The following is a 12,779-nucleotide window of genomic DNA, read 5'->3' as shown; positions in this document are numbered from 1 at the left end:
CCTCCCTAGTGTTGGTCTGTAGTTTCCCTTCAGTTGTCATCCAAATGGCCAATGCTGCCTCCTCTAGGAAGTCTTCCCTGATTGCCCTCCCTCCTGTCCTGAAAGGCTAGTTTGTTTTGTGAATGAGCATTTTAAATTCCTCACAGCTGTGCTCTCCTTAGGGTTCTGGTGAGGAAGGATCCTTTTTACAAAACAGATCCTCCCTTCACCGCTCTCCAGCTTTTGGAAAAACAGGTTTATGTTTATGAGTTGTAGGCATAGATCTCTGTCCAAAACCTATCGATGCAATATATGCTGAGAGAGCGACAGTTTTAGAGCCTGTAGAAGTTTTCTCCAGGTGCAGGATTTTAATAAACTCCTTTGATTGTGTAACTTTAACTTTTACTGGGAGTAATACCTATGCTTGTAGTAGGAAACCAGAAAATACAAGGAAACGTAAAGGAAAAAAGGCCACGCATCCCCTTCCTGCTGCGTCCACAGTTTATAGGCACCGTACTCCCTCCTGGTCTGTTTTTCAGATGCTCGAATATTTAAATACCTTTAGGATCCGGACTGGATGCTCCCTGCAGTCTGGTGGTTCCAGAATGGGCATTGTTGCAGTTCCTCTTTGAGCACAACTTGGAAATTTTTCTAGATGAATCCTAACTCCTCTGCTTCACTTTACTGATTGATTGATTGATTCATGCCTTTATCAGGCATTTACCTTATGCCAAGTACTGGGAATGCTGGTAGCTGGAGTTTTACCTTTTATGTATTTATTTATTTAAAATATTTATCTTGAGAGAGAGAGAGAGAGAACCTCAAGCCTGATGCAAGGTTCGAACTCATGAACCATGAGAGCATGACCTGAGCCAAAATCAAGAGTCAGATGCTTAACCGATTGAGCCACCCAGGCGCCCCTGGATTTTTACCTATTATTTAAAAGATAATTAAAAAAACACACTCCTCTAGTTTTTGAGAATGTGCTGTTGGATGCACGTTGCAGAAAACTCAAGCATGAGAATGCACAGTGAAAAAGAAGTCTTCTCACCCACCCCCCAACTGCCCTTGCCCTTGACCGAATGCCACCCCACCACGCTTTTCTTGTGGTACTTTCAGATTCATCTGTGTATACGTAAGTCCGCCTTCTTATGCTGGATGCTGTTCTGAACCCAGGTAACTGCACGCTGCATGCAGGGTTTTGCACCTTGCACTTTCATGTAGCGATAAAGCCCTTCTGGGTGCGTGGAGGACTCCTGCATTGTTTTTGCTCACTGCCTCGTATTTCTCTGACCACGTGTGGTTTGTTAATGGTGTTGGGGCGTGTAAGTTGCTGCCGGTCTTCTGCGGTCACAGCGTGGCAGTTAGCAGCCGCAGCCTGAAACACTGCACATTTGAGGACGTCTGTGGGGTGGGATGGCGGCGCTGAGGTGTTCAGGGGGAGCAGTTCATCACTTGACAATGAGTTCTCTGGTTGATCTTCCCCTCCGTCCTCCCCTTGAGTGTCCGGAACCAAATTCTGAACTTGCGGGATTTCAGGAGCCTGCTGTTTGGAAAATGAGGGCTGTTGGTACTTTTGTTTTGCAGAAGTTTCAGGAGGAGAAGCGAGCCCCAGTGGGCTTACGTTCTCCTTTCCCGAGTGGGCCGCAGTGGTATGCGTGGGGTCCTGCCACCACGGGCCATGTGGTTTTCTCCAGCCTCCTCACCTCCCCCTTACACAGAGGCCCTGCAGCACGGAGACCAGCGTGGTCTCAGTGCTTCCCATGCCAGCTCTGCTGGGCCTTCCGGGTACCGCCCGGGCGTGGGTGAGCCTGGCTGCAGAGTCAGTGCACGCACCTCCTGAGGTCGCCCAGCCTCCGCTTGCTCGTCTGAGTAATGGGTCATCACTGCCCCTCCCTGGTTGGGCTGCGGAAGCCGTGAGCGAGCAGAGAGCACCCGGTGCACCACAGCTGCCCTCGCCTTGAGGGTGTCTTGTGTCCGCTTGTGCCCTGATGTGGGCTGAAAGGGGAGCTGCGCCCCTTCCTTTCTCTTTTTTTATTTAAAAAATTTTTTATTAAAAAAATGTTTTTTAATGTTTTTATTTATTTCTGAGAGAGAGAAAGAGATACAGCATGAGCAGGTGAGGGTCGGAGAGAGAGGGAGACACAGAATCTGAAGCAGGCTCCAGGCTCTGAGCTGGCAGTCAGCACAGAGCCGGACGCGGGGCTCGAACCCACGAACCACGAGATCATGACCTGAACCGAAGTCAGATGCTTAACTGACTGAGCCCCCCAGGCACCCCGCGCCCCCTCCTTTCTGCCAGAGTCGGGATTTATCCTGTGCCTGGAGCTCTGAGCTGCAGAACAACTGGTCTGGTTCCTGACAGCTCAGCCACACTCCAGCTTTTCAGCCCGCCCATTCTCAGGCTTACTGTTTTGGTTTCCTTTATGCCATGGGTTTCTCGTGTTTTCAGAGTTAGCTCAAAGTCAGCGTCCTGTTTGTCTTTTAGGACTGGGGGAGGGAGAGCTGACTGGGCTGGTGTCAGATGTAGACGGATTGGAAATGACCCTCAGTTGGCTTCGTAAGGAGATGAGAGCCACACGCCGGGATAATCGGGCTGCCGTGAGGATTAACACAGGGAAAACCCAGGTCCAGGCTGCAGCCCAGCGGAAGCCCTTTCTACCTGGTGCGGGTCACGTACACTTGCGCCCTGGGTCTCCTTCAGGGCTGTCTGTCCTGCCTGAGGTGCGGCTCCAAGTCCTTTGGCACTTGCCAAGGGACTGCTCCCTTAGCTGCTTGGAATTTCTGTCCTGGGGCAGGGGCAAAGTGAGGAGTCGCGCCGAACCTTGCCTGGCTGGCCACAGTCCCGAGCCAAGTGCCCCGGGGCCGGTTCCAGTCACCGATGCGCAGGTGGGGCAGGACAGTTTGGGAACGAGGCCAAGGCTCTGCGGGATCCACAGGGCTCAGAGATGGTGTGGGTCATGGGCTCCCAGCAGGGCTGCTGCAAGCTCCTCATGGTGCCGTCTGCCCCCCTGCCGTGGGACGCTGGTGGCCCAGGGCTGTGGTCTTGTCCCAGCCTCCGCTCATGAAGTCCTGGCAGTATGTGGACATTGGCTGCCATTCCTTCTGGAACGCTAGAGAAGCTGTGTGATGGTAGCGACCCCTGAGAGCATCAACCGCTGTGGTTTTCACATTGGGTTCCTTGGGGCCCGAGGTTGTGCAGAGGTGTTGAGGGTTAAGAGGAAGGCTGGCTTGGCGTATCCTGTGGGGCCACCTGGTCTGCCCTCTGTGACTGACACAGTGGCTTCCTCTCGAGGTTCCACTTGGTGCCCAGCTCTCAGAAGGTGTCGGGAAACATTTGAATGAGCTAACCTACAAATGTAAGATCAATAGTGGCCACCTCAGCTATGCTGTGTGAGGGGAGGGTGACGGTGCCCATTCACTGGTGCCCAGAGACTTCCCAGGGGGCTTTGTGCCCACCTCCTCCCCTAGACTGTGAGCCCCTGGAGGGCCCGAGCGATGGCTGTTGCATTTATGGTGCCCCTGAGGCCGGGCCAGGCAGGGCATGGGGACCTGAGCGAAATGCTTATGTACTTAGATTTTGCGAGTGTCTGTGTGCCGGGCGGGCACCATACGTAGGCACAGGGCACACGTGGCCATTGAATCTGCCGTAGTTCCTGCTCTAATTTCTGACCTTTCCCGGTCACAGCATCCTCTGAGTGTCCCTGGGCAGCCTAGCCTTTCTTCTTAGGAAAACGCCCTCGGGCACGGCCATTGGCAAACCCTGCGCCTTCCCCTGCGTCCTGCCCCAGGCGAGGAGGGCTGGGGTGGTGGTAGCCCCAGGTCATGGGGGTGTTCTGGCTCTGGGGCGAGGGTGTCGTGGGTCAGGGAAGGCTTCCTGGGAGAGCTTCTGTTTGAGCCACATCCTGAAAGCTGGGCTGGAAGGTGTGGACCGAGGCCTGGAGAAGGGGCGCAGCCCTGTGCCCAAAGGAAGGTAGGGCAGGGGAGGTAAAGGCGGGTGCATTGCAGGGGGCCTTTGTGCATTCCTCAGAGCCCCCGATCCTGTGTGTAATGGGGTGGGGTGCTCTAGGGCACGGGTGTAGGAGAATCGTGGCCGTGGGATCGTGGGTGAGAGACGGAAGAGGCAGGGTCCAGGCTTGGGGGAATGTTGGCGAGGCCCACGATGGTGGAGTCAGGGTCAGAGGGTGTGGGTGGCAGTGGGGGCTAGAGATGGCCAGGATGGCACTGAGCTGAGCAGGGCCGAAGGGTTCTGGGAACTCCTACAGTGTGGGCGAGCAGTTGGGCTGAGCAGACCTGGGAGGCCAGGCCAGGGTGGTAGACCTGATATGGGAAGAAATGGGGGGCCATGGGAGGTGGTTGAGTCCAGGAGGGAAGGCCAGGCCATCGGTGGTAAATAAGGTGGAGGGAAGGGCGCTGGGCAGTTCCAGGCTGGAGCTGTGCCCATGAGGGGCTGGCCCTGAGGTTGGGGAGGGAGATGGCTGTGAGGAAAACCAGCAAACTTGGGGTCTTTGTAGAACTACAGCCAAGGCCCTCTGGGGAAACAACTCTCTCTGCCCAAAGGTGGCCTTGAGGACTGGCTAGGCGTTCGCAGACTTTCCCTCTGCAAACGAGGCTGTTCTGGGGATCATGTTTGAGAGGTCCAGGAGGTTCTCCCCACTCTCCTGCCGTCAGCTTGCTGTAGGGAATGTTCTGGAAGGATGCTTCCTGACTGCCTGAGTAACCTTTGTTTTCTTTGTTTCTCTCTGCAGGAAGCGAGGGATAGAAGTCGTGCAGGTGAGTACAGACCATGCTCTCTCTGTTCACGTGGGTGGGCCTTTTAGGGCCCCCTTCTCCCTCAAGAGTCTGGGTGCTTGAGGTGCTTCACTGGCACAGCATTTTTAAATGTGCCTCCTGTGGAATCTCCGTCATTTCTGCCCTGGCAGGACGTGGGTCGTGCTTGATGGTCTCGGGGGCTTGTGGAGTTGCAGTGGCTTTATCAGTGGAAGGGATGGGAGTCGGGGTACAGGGTGCGGGAGCTCAGCCACTCGGCCAGACATCCATGGTCCTGCTGCCCCCAAAGTTGGTCCATGTCTGCCCTCCATCTCTGCTGAGGGAGCACAGTCCCCCTGGGCGCCTGCCTTGTCTGTTCAGCCCTCTGAGGGGGAGTCTTCTATCTCAGACCATTCTTACGAGTGGTATCATCTCTAAGAGTACTCTTGCCCCCTCTCCTTTCCCCTGCCCCCTCCCCGGGTCACGTGCATCCCCATCCTGCTATCAGTTGGTGACACCCGATCTCTAGGGGCGTCTGGCTCCTGGAAGGTGGACCGAGTCTGTATGGAGGGGCTCCTGACCCTTGGGCTGCCTCGCTCTGGGGAGGACTTGATCAGGTGCTCATTGGCTGGAGAAAGAGGGGTGGATGGAGAGAGAACCCCTCCCAGGGCCCGGGGCCGGCTCTGTGGCTCCCAAATAGATGTACCTGCTCTGACAGTGGCCATTGGGGGTGGTTGGTGGGGTGGGGCTCGGTCTCTGCTGGAAGCCTTGGCCTCCCTCTGGTCTCCCTCCTTGTAGCAGGTTGAACTTGTCACCTGGAGGCTGAGGTTGGTTTTGGGGGAGGAGGTGGTTTCTGGAAGCCCCTCATCAGCTTGTCCTCCAGGCTCATTTTGGCCTGCAAAGTCGTGTGATCTGCACTAGGTTTCATGTGGACCTTGATTTCTTCTACATTAAAAGAGGGAAGTCGGAATTCAGGAATGGCTGAGAAATGTGCTTTCGGGGCCGCTTCTGATTGATTGGCAGTGGCTGCCTGGAGGTTCTAAATCTGTGAGTGATTGAGGGCAGGGGTTGATTGATAATGCCTGTCAGGGCTCCCACAGGGGGCAGAGGAAGTGCAGCTGTACATTGGTCACTCTGGGGCCAGGTGTCTCAGATCGGTCCTGCTCCAGGATGCTTTGGCTTATTTTGGTCTCGTAGTCCTTACCCATGGTTACCTTTGTAGATGCTGCTGTACCCACCATCAAGGCCTGGCCTATAGTTGGAGCTGTAGCTTCAGGTTGCTAAGAGAAGGTCCAGGTGCTTCGCTGAGGTTAACTATAGCGCTTGTCCGGGCTCACGGAGAAATTTCTACAGAGGAACAATATTTAGAGGAAGTGGATTCATGTGCTCACCAACAAACATGTTACTTAAAAGGGGAAGAAATGTGCCCCTCCCCCAGTACCTGATTCCCGTCCTGGAAGACCCCAGACTAACACAGTAGGATGCTACTACCCCACCGAGGGGGAAGGGAGAGGAGGGCAGAGGAGGGGAGAGAGACTTGGAATTTCAGGATGCGAGGAATAACCTGGGGGTCAGTGTGTTTGCTTTACATGGCTTCCTGGGAAGGTTTATGAAACCCTTTATTTATTTATAATTTTTAAAAAGGTTTTTAAAATTTATTTTGAGAGAGAGAGAGAGAGGGCATGTGTGATTGTGAGCAGGGGAGGGGCAGAGAGAGTGAGAGGGAGAGAGAATCCCAAGCAGGATCTGTGCTGGCAATGCAGAGCCTGATGCGGGGCTGGGACTCACAAACCGTGAGATCATGACCTGAGCCGAAGTCAAGAGTCAGACACTTAACTGACTGAGGCACCAAGGCGCCCTGAGACGAAAACCTTGGATCCATTGTTACGGGGTGTACCGGGCAGAAGAATTACGAAACCTTCCTTGATGTGGCTGCTCTTCCTTTTGGTGATGACTTCGGGGAGGAAGTGGTGACTGGGGACCAGAGAGAAGCCAAACTGGATGCTTTCCACGCCAGTATCTAAAAATAAAACCCAGTGCTGACGCCTCCCTGCTCACCTCCTCCTGGCATCCCCGCATGTTTAGAGAACTTGAAATTTTAAGATGTAGAGAAAGGCTCTGCAAAATTTGGAAGCGAAGACACTTGGCTGCTTTCTCGGAATCAGCCAGGCCTCTGTGCGCCAGATCCCTGGGCTGGTGGGCCGCTGGGCGCCGGGCAGGGTGGGCGCTCACCAGACGCGAGGTGTCAGCGACTGAAGGGGAGGAGGGAAAGCGTGCTGTCAGCCAACACCCAGTGTCTCTTGTGTCTGGTCCCCCAGTGGCAGTGCCCCTTTTTGTGCAGCTGCCCCATGACAGGAGTAGTGTGTTCGTGCCCATTGTAGAGAGGAGCCTCCATTGAGGCTCCGGATGTTGTGACCTCTCCCGGGGAGCTCAGCTGGTAAAGTGGAAGAGTTGGGTTTTGACTATGGGTTGGTTGTCTCCAGATCCCATGGTTTTTCTGTTTCTTTTGCACGTTAGGGGGCTGCTCCGTTGACTGTTTCCAGGCCCATTATCACCGGGGCTTTGACTACTGTTTAAAAAGGATATTGGGGTCCAGGGTCAGGAACCAGGATTGGAAAGTGCTGGGAAGATCCCGAGGTGTCTTCCCATCAGGGAAGTTATTTCTCTTCCTGGGATTTAACGGCAGTAGTAACAACGTGAGTGTTGGCATTTATCAGGGACTGTGGTGTACCGGGGCCCGACACCATTTACTTGGGAGAAGCACCTGTGGGAACCTCTCCAAGGTAGGATGGGAGCACGTTTAAGAAAACAAAATGCAGGGCGCCGGGGCGGCTCTGTCGGTTAAGCATCCGACTTCTGCTCAGGTCATGATCTCGTGGTCCGTGGGTTCGAGCCCCGCATGGGGCTCTGTGCGGACAGCTCAGGGCCTGGAGCCTGCTTCAGATTCTGTGTCTCCTGCTCTCTCTGCCCCTCTGCTGCTCACGCTGTCTCTTTCCTTCTCTCAAAAATAAACATTAAAATAAAAAAAAAAAAAAAAGCAAAACTTGCAGGTCCTCGGCTTCCTCACTTGCTCGTTCCCACACCACGTCCGCTTGGGAAGGGGCTCGTAAGCCCTCCTTCTGTCACTCGTTCCACCTTGGCCTCCTCCCACTTCTGTGGAGGCAGGGCGTGCAGCAGTCAGGACCAAGATCACCTGGGTCCGTGTTTCTGGCTGTGTGACCTTAGGCTAGGTGCCTAACCACTCGGAGCCTCAGTCTCCCTGTCTGTAAAGTGGGGATAATAGTTGTGCCTGTCTCCTGGGATCACCGGAGGCCTAACCGAGTTAATTTGATTAAGGCAGTTGGCACCGTGCCTAGCACCCGGGAAGCTTGTTATTTACATCGTCCTCGAGGCAGATACGATCCTGGGGGCATAAAACCCACCTAGGCCTTGTGGCCCATCCCGGTCACCCTGGGGCAGGTGAGCGTTCTCCAGGTCTCCTGCGATGACATTGAAAGAGGACCTAAATGAGTCATCAGCTGCTAGAACCTTAGAACTGATTTTTGATAACAAATCACTATAATTCTTGACATAAATTTAATTTTTTAATTTTTTAATTTTTTTAAATTTATTTCTGAGAGAGAGAGAGAGACAGTGTGAGCAGGGGAGGGTCAGAGAGAGAGGGAGACATAGAATCCGAAACAGGCTCCAGGCTCTGAGCTGGCTGTCAGCACAGAGCCCAACGTGGGGCTCGAACCCACGAACTGCAATATTATGACCTGAGCCGAAGTCGGAGGCTTAACCGACTGAGCCACCCAGGCGCCCCTCTTGGCATATGATTTTAAAGGAACTCAGAGAATTTGCTATGTAAATCTCTTCCCGTTCCATCTTTTTGTTTGAAGAAGGGTTGTTTTTTTAGCACTTGCATTGAAAAATTGAAAAATACAGCTGACGGTAAGCTCTGCCTTCATCTGTGGATGCATGAAATACTTTTGAAAAATTCCCATTCATCTCTTCTGAGTTGTGTTTCTAATAAGCGGTCATATTTTTCCTTGTACGATCTGTAAAGTTTCTGTCATGGGCGTCCGTTATGCACTGATAGTAATTGTAATAGGATTTCAGTCCAGAAGAAAATTTCTGACACGGAGAGCTTGATGGTCACATGAAATTACAAAAAATTTAAACATTTATATGCATATGGGTTTTTTTTTTTTTTATGGTCTAGTAGTGTAATAGACTACTCAGTTAAAGGCCTTTAAACAGAAAATTCATTCAAGGATGTGGGTTGGGAATTGGAGTTGGAGGAGTCAAAAGGCACTTTCCTAAATCTTCCAGTGTTTGGGGAGGCGCTAGATTCTGTAATTTTAGGATGGACGATGGTAGACCTCAAATCGCTCTGGTATTTAGATTCCATTGGATCCATTTAAAAGAGAAATAGGAACAGTTTTATTTTGCAATGTTAATATTTACAGTATGTTGGAAATGACATCCTCTCCAAGTATTTAAACTTACGATGAGAAATTGGAGACGTCAGCTTGAAAATGTACAAATAGATACGTAGCTGTAAACATTTACCCTGGAGGCTGTGGGTGGACGGCCAGGGCCTTAGCACATTACCTCACTGACTTCCCCGAACCCGGCTCAGGGGCAGGTATCATCTCGGAGGGGCCAGCGGCCTGGCTCCCAGGCCATCCGGATGCCGGGGCCTGTGTGTCCACGGAGACCCAGAAAGGCCTTGGCAGCGGACCTGTCTGCAGGCCGACTGGTGTCCCCTAACCTGGGTCTGTTAGGCCAGGTGGTGCTGTCATTAGGAAAATCTGCTGTCCATGACGAGGGCAGCCTTGTGTTTAATGTTGGGGCTCAGGCAGGAAGACAAGGGGAGAGTGGAGGGTGCCGTGGGACTGGGCGCCCTCCGCTTCTCTGCCCCGAGGGGCCGCCTGTATGATAATGATGGTCGCAGGTACCTGCTTGCCTCAGTTTCTTCTTCAGTGTTATTGTAATGAGGCTGCTGGAGACGCAGGCGCCCTGACTCCACCGTTTCGGGCCTTGCTTAGCCATCGAGGTCCCTCCCGGGCAGGAGGTGTGGATTGGGAAGACTGGGCTCTCCCCGCAGCAGCATTTAGCGGATCTTTCCCCAGGTGCCTGCTGTGCGCCAGGCCGCAGGTGTGGGGGACCCACCATGCCAAAGCCAAGTTCCTTCCTTCTGAAGTCTGCAGTCGGCACCCAGAGGCCACAGTTGGTTGGGATCACTTGCACAGGCGTGGAAGAGATTGAAGTCAGGAAGGCTTCCCGGGGAACGGCAGCGTAAGCCTTGCATGTTGCTATAAGCCTTGTCTGCCTGACAGAGCCCAGCTGAGAGGCAGGTTCAAGCCCATGGTCCCGACCGGAGCTTCACCTACGTCCCGGGCTGTTTTGCTGCTCCTGCAACACACAGGTGCTAGAAGTGACCCAATGCTGGCTACGGCACACTGTCCCTCTACCCAGTGAGCCTTTGTTTGGAGAAAACACTTCTTGGCCACCTGGGTCATCTGTGGCCTAGCGGGCCTGGGGCATGAGCCTAGGGCTCTGCTGAGGGCCGAGCAGGGAGTTTGCATCAGCCTTGAAGGATGGTGTTGACCTTGGGAGCATTTTCCACTCTGACCTGATCTGTGGGGAAGGTTTGGGAGGGAAGCCTGGGAGGTTCTCTGTCCCTGGACCCCATGGCCCCTTTCTAGGGCAGCCTTGAACTTGACGGGAGGAGATCTGGAAAGAACAACTCACCTATTGCCCTGCCAGCTCCAGGCTCAGCATCCTCTGGAAGGTGTGTTTTGCATCCCTGCCTCGCACATTATGGGAGCTTTCACCGGTTTATAAAGCACCAGGGGAGAAGGAGAGGGCTGTTTGCAGGCCAGGGGTTCAGAGTTGTATTTTAAAATGCAGGGGCACCTGGGTGGCTCAGTCGGTTACGTGTCCGACTTCAGCTCAGGTCATGATCTCACAGTTCGTGGGTTCGAGCCCCGCATTGGGTTCTGTGCTGTCAGCTCAGAGCCTGGAGTCTGCTTCAGATTCTGTGTCTCCCTCTCTCTCTCTGACCCTCCCCTGCTTACACTGTCTCTCTCTCAGAAATAAATAAAACATTAAAAAAATTTTTTTTAATGCAACTGAGTGAGCTGTAAGTGTGGGAAATATAGCCACCCGACGTAGATTCACTGTCCTCCTTCCAAATTCCTTGAGAATGCAGACATTACGAAACCCAGTCCCAGGAGCAGCCGCCGTTTCTCAAGCGGGCAAGGACGCAAATAAGTTTCCCCAGCCTGCAGCAGAGCGCAGGGCAGGCAGCAGGCCTTCGCACCGGTTTTCTCTAGAACTGTTGCTCGCTTGAGATGTTGGAGTGCTTTGTATACACATTTGCACTGTTTCTGTGCAAACCATTCGGGAAAGGAGGCTGGGTGGTGGACGGTCAAGCAGAAAGGGAAAGACGGAGGCCGAGAGCTGGAGTGTGCGTGCTGGGCCTCTGGGCGGAGGCCACAGTGTCGTCTGTCGCGAGCTTGTGGGCCTAGGGCTTGTCTGTGCTGTGGAGGGGGCCTGTGAGGACACAGGGGTGGACAGGCAAAGGGGGGTGGGCAGAGGGTGAGGAAGGCCTTGTAGGGAAGTTGATGCTTCTTGCTATAGGATATACTCGGCTCAGATGTGGCTGGGGAGTAAGGTATTTGAATGTCGTTATAGGCAGAGAGCACGTGTGAACAACGACCCAGAAACTGGGGGGACGGGGGGCGTCTGTTGACTCTGAGTGGTTTGGAAGCACTGGGTCCTTGGCCCTGATGGAGTGGGCAAGTAGCCAGGCCAGAGAGGGCTCAGGGCCAGACCTAGGGAGGGCTGGTGAGCTGTTCATGGGGCGTGGGCTCATCGGGCGTTGAAGGGCTTCTGTGTGGGGGAGGTGTGTGCTCCAGTGAGAGGCCGTGCAGGAGACCCCGCTGCAGGGCACACAGGGGACAATTAGCTGGGGCTGGGCTAGAGGCTGGAGAGCTGGGTCTTCCGGAAGGAGCCCGGGGCCATGACCTGGAGTGGTGGTAGTCGTGGTGAGGGGGTCTGGCTGCAATGAATTCAGTAATGGAAGGCAGGGGGAGACGGGGCGGGACGTGGGTGGATGCCGGTGAGGGAGATTGAAGGTCACTTCCCAGACTTCTCACTGGTTTCTGGTCATGCAGGGGGGTGCAAGGAGAGGAGCTGTGCCAGAGGGAGGGCTGGTTCAGACAGGCGCGTTGAATCCAGTAGCTGGCTTCCTCATCGAAAGCCGGAGGGAGAGCCGGTTGGCCGACTAGTGTGCCTCTTTCCAAGGTTTACAGATGTTGAATTCTCTGGCCGGCTGTAAAAAAATATATTTGTTATCTGGGTGATATTTTCAGTGGTTCAAAAATTGCTTTAAAAGGTACGTATTTAGGGGGGCCTGGGTGGTTCACTCAATTAAGCTTCCGACTGGCTCAGGTCATGATCTCACAGTCTGTGAGTTCAAGCCCCACTTTGTGCTCTGTGCTGACGGCTCCGAGCCTGGAGCCTGCTTCAGCTTTCTGTGTCTCCCTCTCTCGCTCTGCCTCTCCTCTGCTCGTGCTGTTTCCCTCTCTGTCTCTCTCAAAAATAAAATAGAAACATAAAAAAAAAAAGGTATGCACATTAAGGTGTCAGATGAGTAATCCTCAGCTGGGTTCCCTCTGCCACCAACACAGTCTGGCACGTGCTTTCACTGCCTGGGCTCGGTGCCCTGTCTAGATTTTAGTTCCAGGTGATCGGGGCCCGTGCGGAGTGGACATTCTGCCTTTCATCCGCCCCCTCTGCCGGGTGTTTGGGAGCCAAATACAGGGGCTGCGGGAATATAGGTTGCCTTGGTGTTTACTGGAGGCCTGACCTCCTCGCAGCTAGAAGAGCCCATGGCAGTTATCCAAGCCCTTCCTCATGGCCAAGGGCTTTCTCAAAGCCACCAGAATGTGACTCTGACCCTGTCCTCTGACAGCAGACTACAGCACCTTCAGGGAGTGTGGCAGCGGGGTTGGGAAATCGACTCTATGCAGAGTGTTTCCATGGTCATTTGGGTCTGT

At 53.8% G+C, this 12,779-nt stretch overlaps 1 protein-coding gene across 4 annotated transcripts in view; it reads left to right on the top strand.

The window, feature by feature from the left end:
- ITPK1 (inositol-tetrakisphosphate 1-kinase) overlaps positions 1–12,779 on the top strand; it is a 175,248-nt gene that overhangs the window by 37,691 nt on the left and 124,778 nt on the right. For all 4 annotated transcript variants that reach the window (XM_039217300.1, XM_039217296.1, XM_039217301.1 and 1 more), the window contains one exon: positions 4,728–4,752. In XM_039217300.1, the coding sequence (XP_039073231.1) occupies positions 4,728–4,752 (25 nt within the window). The remainder of the gene's footprint in view (positions 1–4,727; positions 4,753–12,779) is intronic.

Source organism: Hyaena hyaena, unplaced genomic scaffold, assembly GCF_003009895.1.
Source record: "Hyaena hyaena isolate Hyena2069 unplaced genomic scaffold, ASM300989v1 scaffold_676, whole genome shotgun sequence".
Lineage (NCBI taxonomy): Eukaryota > Metazoa > Chordata > Mammalia > Carnivora > Hyaenidae > Hyaena > Hyaena hyaena.
Note: the sequence above shows the minus strand (reverse complement) of the source record. Positions and strands in the feature narration are given on the sequence as shown.